This window comes from Phoenix dactylifera, chromosome 2 (assembly GCF_051530095.1).
Source record: "Phoenix dactylifera cultivar Ajwa chromosome 2, Ajwa_hap1_PhDact_Kaust_v1.1, whole genome shotgun sequence".
Taxonomy (NCBI): Eukaryota; Viridiplantae; Streptophyta; class Magnoliopsida; order Arecales; family Arecaceae; genus Phoenix; species Phoenix dactylifera.
In genome coordinates, this window is record NC_143191.1 from 50,479,918 (window position 1) to 50,499,736 (window position 19,819).

Consider the following 19,819-nt stretch of genomic DNA (forward strand, 5'->3'; position numbering starts at 1 on the left):
AAGGCATTCACTTGGTGATCAGTGAACCCTAAGAGTAGAGCTGAAATCGTTTCAACCCATTGAAAGAAGTTTCGATGATATTATAATAGAGATCATAATATATCTCACTACCAGTCAGAATAGAACCTACGGAGTCACACACATTAGATGTTTTGATCGTTCTGACGGTTGGATTGCGATTTAAAAATCGCAATTAAAATTGAATGTCAATTGGATTAACCCGCTAAGAGTTAGTGAGTTAAAGAAAGAAGAAGGATTTGCAATTAGATTGCAATTTAATTGATTTAATTGGACCTAATTAAATTAGGCTTAACCAAGATACGCGGTACCGATTGTACCGACGTACCGGTGGGCATCGGTACCGGTACGGTACCGAACCAAACCGAGCCAAACCGGTACGGTACCGATGGGACTAAAAGCCAAAAAAAATTTGGAGCCGGTACGGACTGATCAGTACAGGCCCGTACCGGCCGGTACGGTTCGGTATCGAAATATGTAGCTGTACCGTACCAGTAGGATCCGATACCGGTATGTACCGGCCGGTACGGCAGACCATGGGCTTAACCTTATTGGATAAGGATGGGAAGGCCTAATTAATTAGAACTCCTTATTAGATAAGAAACTTAATTCATAAAATCCAATTTGAGTCCTAGTTAGATTAGGATTCACATAAATCAATTTAGAGGACGCATTGGGTTCTAATTGGATTAGAATTCAATTGATCAGGTGGGACCATGTAAATCCTAATTGGATTAGGTGACCTATGCATGGAAGGAAGGGAGAGAGCCCTTCCTTCATGCGTGTGGAGCAAATAAGGAAAGGAGGGGCGTCCGCCCCTCCTCCTTCTCACACGCACAAAGAAAGGAGGGGCGTCCGCCCCTCCTTTCCTTTCATGGTCCCCACGCCATGTGGAGGGGCAGATGCCCCTCCTCCTTATTCACGCGGATTGCCACATGGCACGAGCACGCCCCTTGGATTCTCTCCAAACTCTTTTAAGTAAGGGTTGTGACAGAATTAAGTAAGGGGTGTGGCTGATTTCAGAGAGATGAATCAAGAAGTGATTGATTGTTGAAATTATTCCTTGTTTGTATGGGCATGAGTTGCCCATTTAAAGGGACCAGGCGTGAGGCATAGAAGTATTGAAGCCTCCTTGCAGCCGCCACCCTCTTCCCTTCTCCCTCCTTGGCGTGAGCAAAGAAAGAAGAGGCGTCTTCTTCTTCTTCCTCCTCTTCGACCTTCGTCGTCCTCCTTCATCCTCTCAAAGTAATCAAGGAGTTGATTAAAAGGAGAGGAATTCAGTCATCAAAGGTGATCTCTGCAAGAGAGCTAGCACCCCAGTGAGATCTTGGAGCGATCTGTACCTCATGTGGATACATGTAGAGGCCGGACACTTGTGCGGCTTCGAGCGAACCAAAAATCCTACGATCATCAGATAGCGGTGAAGTTCTACCCGCTCAAAAGTAAAGATTAAATCTTTATAAATTCTATACAATTAGGAATTGTAGTAGATCTGAAATTAATCTAGTCTTTTAATTTTAATCTTCCCTTTAGATTTCATAAATCTGAGTTAGAAAACTCTAGAAAATTTTTGAAATCTACGTTTCCTAGAACGTTCATGAGATGAACGACCCCACGCGTGTCTTTCCGCTGTGATTGTCGCAACGCGTGCGGGGGTAATCCGACAGTGGTATCAGAGCCGTGTTTATGGGATTTAGATTAAAATTGATAGGCTTGATTAGGATTTAATTTAGATCTGAAAAATTTGTATGCTTGCTGAAATTTCTGCGTGCTGAAATTTCTGATTTCCGCATGCAGATTTTTGTTTGAAAAATCTATATCTTGCATGATTAATTTTAATTACAATAAGATTGCAATAATTAAAATCATATCTTGCATCATCAGAATTTCAGTTGATAGCATATTTAATTAAAATTTTCAGATCTAAAATTACATAAGAAGTATTTGACAAGATTCAATCAAAGATTCATAATCATAAAAGATAAATTTCTATTTATGCCTATGCTTAAAAGAAAATTGATATATGCATGATATGCATAAGATATGATTAAATCATAGAATAATGTTTATTAAAGGATAATTTTGTTTAGGATTGTGCTTAAAAAGGCAAATTAATATATGCATGAGATGTATATATATGTTAAGCAATTTTTACATAAGATGTGAATAAAAACCCAGATAGGTTAGGACATTTACATAAGATGTAAACCTAAACTAATATGCCATTTACATAAGATGTAAACACATATGCAAAGGGTTTCATATTCACATAGGATGTAAACCTAAACAATATGACATTTACATAAGATGTAAATGCATAACATATGAAAGCAGTTTCATATTTACATAAGATGTAAACCCCATTCGATACCTAAAACCTCCTCAATCAGTCGAGAGTGAACGATACATTGAGCTAGCCATATTTGATTAATTGATCTAATTGGTGTCTAGGAAAGCGTTAAAGGTGGTTACTTAATTAGGATCTTACTCTCTAAGTAAGGAGAGCCTCCCACCTGCTTACCTGGCTAATTGATCGATTATCTCCTATGAATAGCTCAAAGTTGGAATCACTAAGACTAGATTACCTAATATTAAGTCTAGAGGTCTTCCACCGTAGTAGAGTTGCTAAGGTCTTTCCGGCGTTAATTTGTCTCGGCTGGACACAGTGAGCAAATTGCATCGGAGGGCTGGACCTCTCTATTAGCATGAGATGTTGTGGGGTAAAGATGGGGTTGGGGACCAATAACTGTTACGTGATGACCTAATGATGACTTTACTTCTGCAGAAATTATGGTGGGTCTGACTTAACCAAGGAACATGACCAATAACTGTTAGGTGAGGCCCTTATGACTTGGAGACCAAGTTGGCTACAATTTGTTAATAAAGCATTATACAAAGAGTTGTACACTCATCGTTTATGTGTTACCAATAACTGTTAAGTGAGGTGGCATGTAAATTGGTGGGACCGTAGCACCCCACTTAAAACCTAGAATCGCAGGTTTCCGTTTTTCTACTAGAGGAGTATAGGAGATTCGAGAAAATAGTGGGAGATGTTTGTTTTAAAAGTTCCTAAAACAAATAAAAATTCAAATTCAAGTACAAAACTCTAACTAGAATTTTTACTCTCTGCAGATAAAAATGTCAACCTCTAATTCCTTAACCTGCATCCTTAAGAACAACCGATTGACCGGACCCAATTATAAAGATTGGCTCCGCAACTTGAAAATTGTCTTAAGTTGTGAGAAATTAGGGTATGTACTAGACCATGATGCCCCAGTGTTACCAAATCGTCCGAATGCTGAGCAGCATGAGACGCATGCTAGGTGGATGGATGATGACAATAAAGTTAGGTGCTATATTGGGCATCCATGTCCAATGAACTACAATGCCAGCATGAGAACATGAGGACTGCCAGAGACATATTGAATCACTTGCAAGAGTTGTATGGTAAACAGAGTCACACAGCTCGATTTGAAGTGTCCAAGAGGCTCTTCAAGGCCAAGATGCGCGAAGGGCAGTCTGTCCATGATCATGGTCTGACCATGATAAAGGACTTGGAGGAGCTTGAGAAGCTCGGCATGAACATGCACAATGAATTGCAAACTGATTTGATCCTGCAATCCCTTCTTCATATGGGCAGTTTATTGTAAACTACCACATGAACAAGATTGAATGCACCAAACTTGAATTGTTAAATATGTTGGTAACAACTGAGGGAACCTTGAAGAGTTCAAGGGGCACAGTTCTCGCTGCCGAGTTGACTTCTACTTCTAAGAGAAAGTCTACCTGGAAGAAGAAGTCTGCAAAGAAGCAAAAGACCGAGAAGAAGCCAAAGAAGGATGTTCCAAAGAAAAAGGCCGCAGACAAGGGAAAGTGTTTCCATTGCAACGAAGATGGCCATTGGAAGAGAAACTGTCCAATCTACATGGGGAGTATAAAGAGCAAGAAGGATGACACGCCTTCTGAAGGTATGTCAGATATGCTCATTATTGAAACTAATCTAACGGTTGCTTCTACTTCCAATTGGATTATAGATTCTGGTTCTAGTGCTCACTTGTGCACTAGTATGCAGGGTCTAAAGGAAAGTAGAAGACTTACGGAAGGTGTGGTAACCCTCCGGGTTGGCAATGGAGCAAGAATTGCTGCTATTGCTGTGGGCACCTACCCTCTACGATTACCGTCTGGATTTAGTTTGATACTTAGGGATTGTTATTATTAACCTGTTGCTAGCAGAAACTTGATTTCTGTATCTTGTCTAGCACAGAAAGATTTTGAATTCAATTTCAATAAAGACTATTGTTCTATTTATTTGAGAAATAAAATAGTTGCACGTGGTTTTATGATTGACAGTCTCTATCACTTATATTTGGATGTGTCTGTGAATGTATCTGAACAAACAGTGAGTACTATAGGATCTAAAAGATCTAGAGATGAGATAAATCAAAAGTATTTGTGACACCTCAGACTTGGTCATATAGAAGAAGACATAATAAACAAATTGGAGAAACATGGACTTCTAGGCTTATTGACTTCCGAGTCATATCCGATTTGTGAATCCTGCCTTCAAGAAAAAATAGCCAAATTACCCTTTGTAGGACACGGGGAGAGGTTCACTGAAATACTTACCCTAGTACACACTGATGTGTGCGGCCCATTCGATGTGCAAGCTAGGGGAGGTTATTCTTACTTCATAATATTTACCGATGATTGTTCTCGGTATAGGTATGTGTATCTTATGAGATATAAGTCTGAAGCTTTTGAAAAGTTCAAAGAGTTCAGATATGAAGTAGAAAAATAAACAGGAAAACTCATTAAGGTTCTTCAATCAGATCGAGAAGGCGAATACCTAAGTGGAGAATTCCATGATTATCTTAAAGAAAATGGTATAGTTTCACAATGGACCTTTTCTGGAACACCTCAGCTCAACGGAGTGTCAGAGAGGAGGAATCGGACCCTATTGGATACGGTCAGGTCCATGATGAACTTTACTGATTTATCCTTATTCCTTTGGGGAGATGCCCTACTTTCAGCAATTTATATATTGAATAGAGTTTTCTCTAAGTCTGTTCCTACCACACCGTATGAGATATGGCATGGTAAAAAACCAAGTCTTGGTCATCTCAAGATTTGGGGATGTCCGGCCCACGTCAAGCGACAACAGGCGGACAAGTTAGAGGCTAGGACAGTTAGTGCTCGTCTTATAGGATATCCTAAGAAAACATTAGGATACAATTTTTACGTCCTAGAGGATCACAAAGTGTTTGTGAGCCGATATGCTGTTTTTCTGGAAAAACAGTTTATCCTTGATAAAGACAGTGGGAGAAAAATTGAGCTCGAGGAGAAAGTCTCTGAAGAGCAACAAGCCACTATACTTATAAAACCTATTCACATTGAGCCAATACATGCAGAACCTCCTCCACCTCGTAGATCTAGTAGGATTTTCCATCCTCCTGAAAGGTACTTAGGTATGCTTACAGAGGAAGTAAAGGAAGTATTCCTCGTGGAAAATAGGGATCATTCTAAGGATCCCAATAGCTATAACGAGGCGATATTAGACATCGATTCCGAGAAATGGTTGGAAGCGATGAAGCCAGAGATGGACTCCATGCATACCAACCAAGTCTGGACCGTAGTAGATCCACCAGAAGGTATAGTACCTATTGGATGCAAATGGATCTACAAGAGAAAAATAAGTTCGGATGACCAGGTGGAGACCTATAAGGCAAGGCTAGTGGCGAAAGGTTATAGTCAGCGCGAAGGCATTGACTATCAGAAAATCTTTTCACCTGTAGCCATACTGAAGTCCATTCGAACATTGCTTGCCATGGCAACATATCATGATTATGAGATATGGCAGATGGATGTGAAAACTGCTTTTCTAAATGGATATCTTGAAGAAGATATCTATATGAAGCAGCCTTTGGGTTTCACTTCCAGTGATGGTGATCACAAGGTCTGCAAACTACAAAGGTCCATCTATAGACTAAAGCAAGCATCTCGAAGTTGGAACACTCGTTTTAACGATGTAATCAAATCGTTTGATTTCATCAAAAACAAAAAGGAACCATGTGTTTATAAGAAGGTTAGTGGAAGGGCTATTATATTTCTCGTATTGTACGTGGATGATATCCTCCTAATTGGGAATGATATTCCCATGCTTACTTCGGTCAAGGTATGGTTGTCTAAGAAATTCTCCATGAAAGACCTTGGGGAAGCATCCTACATTTTGGGAATTAAAGTCTATAGAGATAGATCTAAAAAGATACTTGGCCTATCACAGAAAATGTACATAGAGGAAGTGCTGAAGAGGTTCAGCATGGAAAACTCTAAAAGGGGATTGTTACCCCTTAGGCATGGGATTCATCTCTCCAAGAAGATGTGCCCCAATACATCAGAAAAGATTCAATGCATGAGCAAGATTCCTTATGTTTCGGCTATAGGAAGCCTCATGTATGCCATGCTATGTACACCACCTGATATAGCACATGCTGTGAGTGTCACAAGCAGATATCAGTCGAATCTAGGTAAAGAGCACTGGACAGCTGTGAAGAACATTCTTAAGTACTTAAAAAGAACTAAGAATATGTTCTTGGTCTTTGAAGGAGGATCAGAATTAAAGATAGAAGGATACACAGATTCAGACTTTATGACTGACATTGATGATAGAAAGTCTACATCAGGATATGTGTTCTTGTGCAATGGTGGTTCGGTAAATAGGAAGAGTTCCAAACAACCAATCATTGCAGATTCTACCATGTAAGCTGAGTATATTGCCGCCTCTAAAGCTGCAAAGGAAGCATTCTGGTACAAAAAGTTTGTTGAAGAGTTAGGCGTGATGTCATCAGATGCCATCACACTCTACTGCGACAACAATGGCACCATAGCACTGGCTAAGGAGCCGAGGTCTCACCAGAAGTCCAAGCACATAGAGCGACGATATCACCTGATACGCAACTACCTCGAAAAGAAGTATATAGAGGTGCAGAGAGTATACTCCACAGATAACGTAGCAGACCCATTCACTAAGCAACTGAGTCAGCAAAAGACAGAAACACATCTTGAGAAGATGGAGCTTAGATATATGTCTGATTGGCTTTAGTGCAAGTGGGAGAATGTTAGGAGTATACCCTAGAAGCTAATTTGGCAGAAGCATTGTAATTGTTCTGGAGGCATGAAATTTATATTTAATCTTTTATCAATTAATAAAATTAGGCATTTTGTTCATTCGTGTTATTATGTGTCCATGAATCATCCTAGGAATTAATAAAATAATAACACATTCTCAAGAGTTGAGAATTTAAGGCATGTGTAATTAATAGTTAATTCCTGAATAGCTCCTGATCGATGGATCATCACGAAGGACGGTGATCGATCCGATAAGATTAGTGCACAAATCACTTTCCTTGATAGACGAGTCTTAAGTCCATAGTGTGGGGGCACTAGGATGATTGTGCAAGTGCTTGTTAGAGAACAAAGGTACTGAGCGTGACCAAAACAAGAAGTCACTTGGATGTCTATCCACTCGTCAGTGACTTACTTGATGCTGCAGTTGTATGACTAGTACTCAGACCTGCGATGCCTTAGCTAATCACGGTGAGGTTGCTGTAGTTTGACGAGCATAAACATGGGCCCTAAGGGTCCTTGTGGTGCAGATTGGCTGCAGTAGGTTTACACGGATTGCCACATGGCACGAGCACGTCCCTTGGATTCTCTCCAAACTCTTTAAGGGTTGTGATATAATTAAGGGGTGTGGCTGATTTCAGAGAGATGAATCAAGGAGTGATTGATTGTTGAAATTATTCCTTGTTTGTGTGGGCATGAGATGCCCATTTAAAGGGACCAGGCGTGAGGCATAGAAGTATTGAAGCCTCCTTGCAGCTGCCACCCTCTTCCCTTCTCCCTCCTTGGCGTGAGCAAAGAATAAAGAAGAGGCGTCTTCTTCTTCTTCCTCCTCTTCGACCTTCGTCGTCCTCCTTCTTCCTCGCAAAGTAGCAAGGGGTTGATTAAAGGGAGAGGAATTCAGCCATCAAAGATGATCTCTGCAAGGGAGCTAGCACCCCAGTGAGATCTTGGAGCGATCTGTACCTCGTGTGGATACCTATAGAGGCCGGACGCTTTTGCGGCTTCGAGCGAACCAAAAATCCAACGATCATCAGATAGTGGTGAAGTTCTACCTGCTCAAAAATAAAGATTAATTTTTTATAAATTCTATACAATTAGGAATTGTAGTAGATCTGGAATTAATCTAGTCTTTTAATTTTAATCTTTCCTTTAGATTTTATAAATTTAGAGTTAGAGAACTCTAAAAAAATTTTGAAATCTACGTTCCCTAAAACGTTCATGAGATGAACGACCCCACGCGTCTTTCCGCTGCGATCGTCACAACGCGTGCGGGGGTAATCCGACAGTTCAATATTCTGCTTCAACTTCTCCTGCAGGACTCCATTCCTAGGGAATTGATATCCTTATCATTTTTGTTTACTTTAATATATTTTTCTGCTTGCTCTTTTTATCCAGCATTCTTGCATGTATCACAAGACAAACTCATTAACCTGAGTGTCCTTTATAAAAGTTAAATTAATGATTTTTTTGGTAGTAAGACTTGAAAGTGTGGTCTCCAAAACTGTTTAATTCAGAAAATGCCAAGTTTTTGAAAGAGACCCATTTTCATGCTTGAACCCGTTGACTTAAAGATGGAGTTAATCCCTTTGGGTAAGTATGGTCCCATCAAAAAGGCACCATCCAATTGACGTTTCTTTTTATGTTTGGACATAAAGTTCAGAATTGTGAGCTTATGATGCTTAAATAAATGGGGCCTCTTTGGACAAAATCTATACATTGAATAGCTACAATAGGAAATTTTGGGTCCACCATCCACAAGGGTCTTGACCATGTCCCCCAGCAACACCAACTTAGTTAAAATTTGCGAAGCCTATAATATGTCATTGACTATTTATCACAACCTAGGACCTCGCCCAAAAGGCTAGCCAGAAGGTATTTTTTGGGTTTCTTAATCATGTATAAGTACCCAAGATCTCCTCGGTGAATAACTAATGTGGGACTAAACACATGCCCACACGGATCCTCACATACTCCCTCTGTTCAAGCTCTGACGTCCTCATCAGGCTAAGGGTGCAAATCCATTCATATCTAATCACAAGCACCACGATAGGCCTATGGTCAGCCTCTATAAACTCGTGTTGCAGTGTCCCCTAGACCACATAGGCCATGGGCCAAGTCCGCTCCAATACCATTTATCACAACCCAGGACCTCACCCAAAAAGCTAACTGGAAGGTATTTTTTGGGTTCTTTAGCCCTGTATAAGTACCCAAGATCTCCTCGGTGAATAACCGATGTGGGACTACGCACACGCCCGCACAGGTCCTCACACTATTATTGGGTTGTCATCCATTTAAACTTGTTGAAATAACTTCATAACTTCAATCTAGATCCGCTTGGTCTATGCTCCTCTTGTTTCCCAGTTTGAGCCCCTTCGCTGACTTTCTCACACATCCAAAACACATCTCGGTATATACTTTGTTACTTCTAAGCAACCCAAGAGTTACCACACATATTCTATGTCTGCTATTCTTGTGCACATGCAATCTTACCACATAAAAGTACGCCAACAAATTAAAGATGTTATCATTGAGGTCTTGATAGCCAAAAAAAGGAGGGGAAAATAGCATACCCAATAATGTTGGACCACATTGAAGATTACATTGCACCACTTGATATTATTGCTGGCCATTATCATCTCGTGTACTTGTTCAAATCCTTCATCACAACTTTAGTTTAGGCTTTTATGGTCTATGCCCTCTTTCTAACAAGCTGGCTCAAATCGGATCACCGATCATTGCATGTTATGCAAATGACCCCACCATCACAACAAAAACCCAGTCATGTTGGTAATTAGTCAAGCAACTCCAATCCATCCTCCCAGCTACCATGTATCTTCTGAATGTGCACAGTGCACCTAATTTATTATACAAAACTCCAGTGCATATGACAAAGCCACTTCTATTGCTGTCTTTAAGAAGTATTACACTAGAAAAAGCATATCAAAACGTCAGATATTAATTACTAAGGTGCAATAATGCATAAACACAGTAAAAGGTAATTTAATATTTTATTGTTTTCCATGCTAAGGATAACTAATACATAGCTTCAAAGTTCAAATAATGGTGCAATATGAGATAATTTCTTGGAATCATAAATAGTGTAGGTTTTGACACAAGTAGTGCAGGAAGAATCAAGGATCCTACCATCCTAATGATGAACCAAGGACATACTGTGCTCTTTAAAGGGGGAGTTCTTTAATAGGGAAAGTCTATTACCTTCTCCCACATGAACTGTGGCATTGCAATAAATACAGTCAACAAGGTACATCCAGGACGGATATAACCCTCCAACTCAACAGGCATACTTGCCAGCCATTGAAATATCTGCATGTTCAAAGAACAAGACGAACTCGTTGACCTTTAGCAACTCCAGGCAGAAAGCAATTATTTCACTTAAAGTATTAAATTGCAGTTATAATTTTCTAAGAGTACTTGGTGGCGAAGTGGTCTAGGAAAATCTGCGGGGTTCCAGTCATAAAGCTTGAATGATATACGACCTGTCGGACACTACAAACACGTAATGCATCATTTTCTTCATGCAATAAAATCAAAGCATAATATTGCTGCCATACATGAATAGACCTAGCTAAGGCATTACCAAGAAAAAGTATGACCTGAATTGCTAGGATGATGAAGAAATAGGAACCTACCGCAGATGAATAAGCACTCTTATTGTCACAAAATGTTGAAGAAAGGCCAGATTTAGAATTATCAATTTTTTCTTCTCTCTGGGCTTCATCTGAGGCAACAAAAGACATGATGCTGTTGCTATGAACATTATTGAAACTACTAAGAGAATGAAATGGAGAACCATGCCCATCTTCAGATTCTAATAGTGTTTCTCTCTCCCTCAGTTTGTTGCTTACAGATGTCTCAACTGTACCACATGCAAATCCATCTAATGTCTCTGAACAATACAGAAGCAAGCAAAACTAAATAAACAAGATGTGTATACAGCAAATCTCATTTTCAAAGACGATTAGCAAGCCAAGTTAATACAGACTGAAATTTAAACCAGAACTAGGGTCCAAATAAGCATATGATGGATAGAAAACAACTAAAGCACTTGCTACTAGAACTATACTAGTAATAAAGGGCACATTGATCTAGAATCTAACAGAATTTTTACAAAAGGATGTACGGAGCATTTTACTTGAAAGAGTGTTCTTTAAAGTCTTTGTTTAAACAGAAAGTATATTCTGTTTAAAAAGGAATATATGTTAATATGTCTCAGTGGTCAGTAGTGTCTTTCTTAATTGACTGCCCAAAAAAAATGTCCGAGGTAAGACATTATAGTTGGTAGCTCAACTTTTGAGTACTCCAATTGGCTTAGGAACAATTTTGAAGGTTCTATGTACATGGAAACTCATTGCTATGAATTAATGATCGTGGTTAGGAACAAAGAGAAGCTCTCTTCTCGTGGTAAATCCAATGAAACCTTAAAGGAGAACTGTCAAGCCCTTGTTTCCCTTTAGCATTATGGTTGTGTCTTTTGGTCATTCTTCGGTGTTGTACTCTATATGTCAATTAGAGAAGTGTCCATTTGAACTGGAAGATATCGTTGCAATTTACTACTTTTAGAAGTTTAATATAACCTGCTTTGAAACATGTCAACAAAAGAAACTGATATTTTTTATTGCTAGAGGTAAACAATGTAAGGTTTTCAAAGCATGTACTGAGAAGAAGGGTTTGAAATTTATCATCTTGGCAAAGTAGATGAATTTAGACCATCTTGTCTAAGAGGTAGTTATCAAGAAGTGTGCAATGGTATCAATTTTTATTTTAGTGGCGTGAAAGGTAAATGAGTGCTTAATTACACATAAGAATATGTAGAAAAGTGGATTAAAAGTACCACATGCTACTCCTGTGCCAATCACAATATGGAAAGGTACAATTATCAACATATGACACCACATGGTGTTATGGCCATTACACACCAGGGCATGGCAAAAGAGAGGGCATGTATCAATCCATACCAGTCTACCCCAGTCCATGCCAATAGGCAAACAGGAATGGATCTGCATGCATAACAGAACACTACATATCCCGATATTATGCCCATATCTTGCTGGCAAGGTACACAAAATACAATACGAACCTGCATATCAACACCAATATCCTTGATTTAAAAAGCCTTATGGCATGCTAAAAGTGAAAACCTAACTTTAGATTCTAGCCTCCATCAATTGTTACCAAATTCAAGTTGATTCAAAGTGGCTGAGAGATAATTAACATGTACAAGCTTCCTGATGACATAGCACTTTTTATGTATTAAGTATACTTGGAGGATGCTTGGAGGATTCAATGCAAGCTCTTTGTTTGGATGCCAAAAAGGGTTTTAAAATACAGTGTCTCAACCAGCTCAGTTGATGATATCACCAACATGGAATGAGATATTAAGGGTGAAGAAATTTTATAAGGCGTAAGATATACCAATAACTCGGATAGAATATAATGACTGAGGGCTCAAATGAATAGCTAACGTAGTAAAAAGCAAGAAGCACTATTGTTTTAGGCAGTAATTGTATTATTTATTTATTAAAAAAACATAATGAGATAGTCAAAAATAATATTCAAAATACATCTTAAACATAATGAGATAGTCAAAAAAATAATATTCAAAAAATAGCTTGGCCACTATATGAATATAACTGCTGATATCTTGGAACAAATCTTATTACATCAGCCAAGATGGCAAGTAGAGGAACTAATTGAGCTACACAACCAAGAACCAGGGCACAGAGAAAAAAATATGAACATGAATTATCAAAGCAATTGTAATCTTTCAGTCCCTACCACTGAAGTGAACTTTGGTCTGCAAATCAGATTTTAACAGGATTTAAAGACCACCATCCACCTTGATGCATTGGGAAAGGGTAAAAAGAAAGGGGGTCTTCCTAGATAGATTTCAGTAGACAAAGCATGTTGATAATGTGAAGCATGCAACAACTGACTAGATAATCCCAAACACCATTAAGTAAGACATAAATATGAGAAATTAGAAGTTCTTTAAAAAAAGAGAAAAAAATGAGACAATGGAAAATGCTGCGTCAGTTAACACGGCATGCCCGCACAGTAATCTTATTGACCGATAGCATTTTAAGTCATGCATGACTGAATAAGTCTAAAACATATACTATTTCTACACCCTTTTTTCTCGAGAGAGGCAGTAGGCTTATGAACTGAAACAAAACATGTCATCCCAATTCAATCAGTAAGGACCACAAATCTGATACAGCAGTACCTCCACCAAAACTTGTTTTCAAAGATGCTGCATCCTAGAAATTGGATTTCAACAGCATAATTCTGTTATCTCTACATGAACAGAAGTAATTGCAGAAGACACTTGAGTTATACAAGTTGTACCTTTTCTAGGTTTACCAACACAATTATTATCTTCCAAAATGTCTCCTTGATGTTCCCTATCCTTTTCCACAATATTTATAAGATCGGTAGGTCTTCTCCGCCTTCGTTTGTTGTGCCGCTCTAATTTTCTCCTACAGCTACGCTTACCCTCATCAAAATCTGTCAATATGTGGAACCTGGAAAACAACCAAAAGAAACAATTAATCATAGATTCCCTGAATTAAGATTTTCCCCAGAATTACATTCTAGGAAATACCACTAGCAGACTCCCAGTACTATTTAAGCAGAACTAAGAATCCATTTCTAAAACCTGAAATACATTTTCTAGGAACCTACATATACGAAGCTCGAAAGCACAGGCATGCTTTAATTATATATGGCTGCAAAGGGCAGGTTTTCCTCCTCTGAAATTAATTATAGCCTGAATTATTTCAGAATAAACTGATAAAATCGCCATGTCAAGGACAAAATTGTTTCTAACAAAGTATTACAACATCAAAGCCATGTATATTTCCAGCAGACCATTTTTCCTTTTATCAGTAAATAAAATATTAATTTAAAGATATCTGATTGCATGATAAGTCTTTTAAAATCTCATGGATCCTTGTAAGGTGTAGCATTATTATTGTCTCCTACTTTTCTTATCTGCTTATATGAAGGATCTTCAAGTTAGTACCAAAATGTAAGTCTGAGAGCATAACTTTCTTGTGATAGGGTCAAGAGTAGGAAAAATTTCCTAATTATTCTTGAATTAAATGTTATGAGGCATATTATAACTAAAATTTCCATATATGATATGTTATATTCTCCAACAGTTAATTCTAAAAGATCTGCTTATCATCCATATCTTGAAGAGTAAGAGTTCTCCATGACAATTGTCACAATGCAATTACTTAAATTTCCACTAACCAAAGATAGACTTATGGTATATTGTACCTGATGGCTGTTCAGCTTTGTATTGACCTCCACCAATCATATTAATTAATATTGCATATGCTACGTTATACTTATTATAAAAAAGCCTTTAAGGAACTATTTGGATGCATGAATTTCTCATCTGCTGATAGCTTATCATCAGCAGTTGTCACCATCTAAAGGAGATAAGAGAAAAATAGTCTGACTGGTTGAGTTGAGGGAGGTTGCCGAGCTCTCACGATGGCATAACTTTGATAATGTATTCCAGTAGAAAGCTGGTACATATCCTAAACTTTAGGGATCTGGGAGCCACAAGGTTCCCTGATCAGGGAAAGAACCTCTCTTCACCCTGCCAAGTTATTCTGTCTCTTAACTACAAAGGAATATTCCATGTATAAGCTGTGCAGGCATCCAAACAGCACCTTATGTCACCCTGTGATAAGTTATGGCCTTCCAGCATTGCATTCCTTTAATAGGATTGTTCAAATTACCTTCTCCCTATGTCTCGATCTCCTTTTTGTTTTCTTTACCCTTTTCTTATTATTGATCTCTGTATAATATCCCAAACCCAATGCACAGTTAGATCTGTGGATATATCTTGTCATAAACTTCAACAATCCCATCCATGATGATGATAGGCTAGTGCCATATTTTACAAAAAATGCTCTTCGCTTTTTCCCTTTAGTCACAAATCCATTCCCAAAATAATGGGCTACCTAGCTCCCATAGAGTTTGGAATTCTAACTTCCCCCTTTCCCTTCTCCTTGGTTTGAACATAGTTAGATTGGACATTAGGGGCATTTTTTGTTCTTTGCATACCACGTCCATGATTAACTCCCATGAAATAGAAACTAGTGAGCATGGTACGCCGTACCAGCCTGAATCGGGCAATACGGGGCGTACCGTACCATACCAGTTCGGTACAGGTGGCATACCGACACTCGATACGCCAAAAAAATTCTATACCATACCGTATCGACATTGTTCTAGTGTGGCATCGATACAGAGTCCGGTACCAAGACGACGAACCTTGCTAGTGAGGGAGAAACAAGCAGGTTGGAAACTAGGGAGGATCGAGGAGGCCATTGATCCCACAATCACAAAATCTAGCAAAAAGTTAGAGTTAACTTTCTAGTGGTTTTTCATATCAATCAAAATCTTGGATTACGGGAATATGAAATCTAAGGGCTTCCTTGATTCCCATAATTCTTGTCCTCGCCTACTCATCTCAACCAACTCCTTGTCATGTGAACAGTAGGCCCTAAATGCACTCAATTTCTCCACACAAAAAAAAGCATCTTACTCCAACTTCTATCGATCATAACCTCAAAATTTCTAATACCCTTAAAAGATTTCCTTTTTAAGTCCCTTTACATTTGCTATATAACATACCTTTTTTATCTTTCCCAGATTTTGTAGCCTTACCAGAATTACACCACAATTATGCGTGTTGGGTGTCGGTAGGCAGATTTAGCATTAGTTATACAACTTGAGAGCCAGCTGATAACCCCAACAATGCAAACTTTACAAACAATCATTCATTAACCTATATGACAAGGAATTAGACGGGTTAAGATATTAGGACAGCAACAATTATCAATTTATCTTCTGCCGCATGCATCTTCCTTTCTTGCATACTTGGATAGCATGCAACTTGGGCTGGTTTAATCCATACCTGACCCAACATAACTCATAGTTCAGGTCAAGTTGGGTTGACATATACCTACCTCGAGTCAGGCTTAGACTAGAACATATCACGTGATTCAAGTTAGATTGAATTGGAGTTAAAGACCTAGATAGCTTGAACCAAATGCAACTTGATACAAAATCAATATTTCCATAACAAGGTAGTTGATGGAGACTGCTTTATGGCGTTTCTTTTTCTGATTCTCAATTCCTTCTATTCTTCAAAGACATAATGTCTCTATTAAGCATAGACTTTAAATACTGAGCCCTAAAAAAACAAATTTTGAATCCCAAATCCACACTTTAAGCAGGCCCTTAGGATTTAAAAGGAGAGGACTAGGTGAAGAGGGTAGTACAAATGCCCGAGTGAGATGGGCAATCCGTCCGCCCATTTTCTCCTCTCAATCATCCTTTTTTTTTCTATCTGTTGGACTACCAAAAAGGCCAAAAACTTGTTTAAGAAATGACAAGCCATTGTAACTTAAGTTGCCATGTCAAATAACAAGTCTAAAGCCTCCAATAATATAAGATCATGCAATCTCCACCATACAAATAAAAAAAGGGTTAGTAAAGCCAGTGATCTAGGTCTCTGAAACTTGCATGCAACAGAAGGCTTCACAAATTCCCGTAACCTAGTCTGAATTATAGCCTTGGCTTATGACCAAAATCCCATAAAAGATACAACCAAAACTGACCTAACTTGGCCCAAGTTTGCCTGACAAAAGTTGTGCTAGCATTGAAAAAATTGGAGCTGAAACGAGCCAACTGAATATTGTCATAGGTTAGTTCTAGGTTGGCCATTAGCTTAAGCAGCCAGCCCATGTTTGTACCACTTATTTGGATTTATTATTCCAAACTTCCATTTTTCTAATGTGCAAATCTACGGGGCATGCTCCTTATAGTTGCATAACATCCGTTAGACAGAAAAGGATAGTGCCGGTTTGCGGTTTGGTATTTCTTTTGTTGCTTTGTTTCTGTTTTCAAAAACCGAAGGAGAAATATATATTGGATCAGATAACTTACATGATAAAACTCTTTTTTCTAGCAGAAGCGAAGATTTATTGCTTTCAAAAATGAGCAAAAATGGAAGTGAAGAGTTCCGGAAGTTTCTTACAAATGCAGTCTGCCACATCAATCTCCATAGAGGATTTGACTAATTTGTATAGAAACAAGAACACAAAAACAGCAACGGTGCAAAACAGGGGCTTAATGGAATAGCTTACATACTTTTATGATGTTTATGAGTACCGACCCATATACCAGATGATGATTCCTAATACAAGGATTCATCTGGGTTACTCAGCTATGCATTTTCAATGATTAAAATGCCTATTCACCACTATAAAGCAATCCATTATAACTATAAGAAAGAGTTCCCTATGATAGCCCTTATATCTTTCATGTATCTATCAGCAATAATGTGCCTATCTGTGCTAGTCAGCGTGGTAACTTAACAAAATCACCAATATAACAAGAATAACTGATATTTGAAACATGTCTCATCATGGTCAAAATTTCTACAACCAAATAAAACAAGAGCGTACAAATTGGATCACCATGATGGAATTTTGTTTTTTTTTCCAAACCTAGCATTTCAATTCAAAAGATTCTTTTTTTAATACATTTATTAATTTTTTCCACCCAACCAGTGCCAACTAGCGGTCTGCACGGCCGCAAAAGAACAATTTTTCCCTAAAGTCTAAAGATAATTAAATTTCAGATTCTAATAGTCGAGAGCCGATAAAAGAACCATAAGCTTTTATGTAGAAACTACGATGGCATGGAAAGAAACAAATAGAGATTCCATGGCCAACTTACTTGCCACACTGTTGGCAGTACCGCTTGGTCTCCCCATCAAGAAACACTGAAGGAGCATACGCACACCGGAGACACACCCGGTGGCGCTGGTGGTACCCCTTGAGCTCGCCGATGTCGGCCTCGCACCCCGGCACCTGACACCGAAGAGGCCCTATCGGCGGCCCCCCCATCCTCGCCCGCTTCTTTCCCTTACTACTCTCCACTCCCTCCATCGCCACCTCCTGCCCCTCCCCCTCCTCCTGCGCCGTCTCCTCCGCCTCCCAGCACGAGCAAGGGATCCGACCCTCCAAGTAATTCGAGCAGACCAGCCCCACGTCCCGCTTCCGGACGCGATCCACGCTGCCGACCGCACGAGGCGGAGGGAGTGGAGGCTCCGCTGCCGCCACCTCCACGTCTTGGGGGCGGTCCTCTGGGCCACCCCAGGGGAGGAAGAGCGGGCTGTCGTCGTAGATGGTGAAATCCAGCAGGCCTCCCCATTCCAAGGCGCCGGTCGCCGTCGCCCCTTCGCCGGCCACGCCATCCGAATTCTCCATTTCCCGAAACCCTAACCCTAGGACACGAAGAGCGAGAGACAACTGGAAGCAATTCTCTTCTTCCTTAGCGGGAGGAGTCGTCGCTGGTATAGTTTGAGACGAAGGCGGGGCGAGAGAACGGTGGGCGGGCACCTCTATTCTGCGACTATTCTCATAAAACGTTATATGCGAGTAACATATCTTCCGTCAAAATGAAAAATTCTGACGGCAGATGCTGTTCCCGCATATCAAATTTCTGCGGAGAGATCTCGAGCCGACAGGGCCGTCTCTTTGGTAGGACCGTAGGACCATTGGCTCGAAAGTGAGAGAGAGAACGGATAGGCGGGCTGCAATTTGGAACACCATGTCGACATGGTTCGGAATATAATATTCCGCGTGAATATGATATTCCAATTGACAGCGACCAAGAAGAGCCATGATTCATGAATCATGCAGCTATCTGCGCTACTCTGTGAAGCTTATACATGATCTTATATTGTATAAGCTCGTTGTCACCGTTGGATGATGGTGGTCCGGTTGATGGAATCAGATGTAGAGATTAAAAAAATAAAAAAAAGTAAGAGGGTCGGTGGGACGTGGCGTGCTTCGTTGGGATCAGCTGTATGTTTGAGACAGCATCATTGGTGGTGGAACCAATGGGATTCACTGATTGCTGGTGCATAATTTGATCTAAATCTAAGCGAGAAAAAAATTTTAGGGCGATACTGAGGTGGTAGCTCAGTGGAACTGTACCTTACTTCCAACCAAGTGGTTTCGAGTTCGAAACACGTGGACGTCGATTGAATTATGAAAATCGGATGCTCCCTGCTCGGACACGTAGTCTGGAAGGGCTTATTGGTCCGCTGGTAACCTCGGTGATACTAGGTGTGACATACTCACACAAAGAATAACCATATCGGAGCCCAAAGGGGTAACGAGCCAAGCCTACAAGTGGGGAAGGTATGAGTAAAACCAGCCGGCGTGCCCAACACACGGTCATTTTTGTCCGCATCGAATATTCTCCTGGCGAGGTAGATGCCAGTGGGAGCTACTCCGCGGGAATGGGCTTGTCCCTTCCTCCCCCTCCCCTTTTTGTTTTAGCAAAAAAAAAAAAAAAAAAAATTTTAGGGCTACACGGTGTTTTGTGTTCGGAACGAGCATCTGATTACCAAGTGTACGGACGGGATTCGGCTTTCGACATGTATGGCATGGAAAACTGTGCCATGCACAGAATGGCGCGTGGGTGGCACAAACCATGATGTTATTTAATATACCAGTGGCCAAATGGTGGACTTAAACTAAATGAGAGAGGACAAATGAATGTTGACATCCCGGTTGTTGAGAACGCGAACAAAATAGGTTAGGTGCAAGTTGTTCGGCGT

At 39.8% G+C, this 19,819-nt stretch overlaps 1 protein-coding gene across 4 annotated transcripts in view; it reads right to left on the bottom strand.

Annotated features, from left to right (window-relative positions):
* Positions 1-18,537, bottom strand: part of LOC103724228 (squamosa promoter-binding-like protein 9) — a 38,148-nt gene extending 19,611 nt beyond the window's left edge. For 2 of the 4 annotated variants that reach the window (XR_015975782.2, XR_005511407.3), the window contains exons 1-5: positions 17,926-18,534; positions 13,507-13,682; positions 10,791-11,047; positions 10,573-10,647; positions 10,357-10,464 (exon numbers count right to left, since the gene is read on the bottom strand). Coding sequence is in view for 2 of the 4 variants with exons in the window: in XM_008815422.6 (XP_008813644.3) it covers positions 10,357-10,464; positions 10,573-10,647; positions 10,791-11,047; positions 13,507-13,682; positions 17,926-18,458 (1,149 nt within the window). In the remaining 2 variants the exon portion in view is untranslated. Of the gene's footprint in view, positions 1-10,356; positions 10,465-10,572; positions 10,648-10,790; positions 11,048-13,506; positions 13,683-17,925 lie in introns of all 4 variants that reach the window. The other 2 variants (XM_008815422.6, XM_026800420.4) reach the window with 2 other exon arrangements.
* Between the last annotated feature and the right edge of the window lie 1,282 nt (positions 18,538-19,819).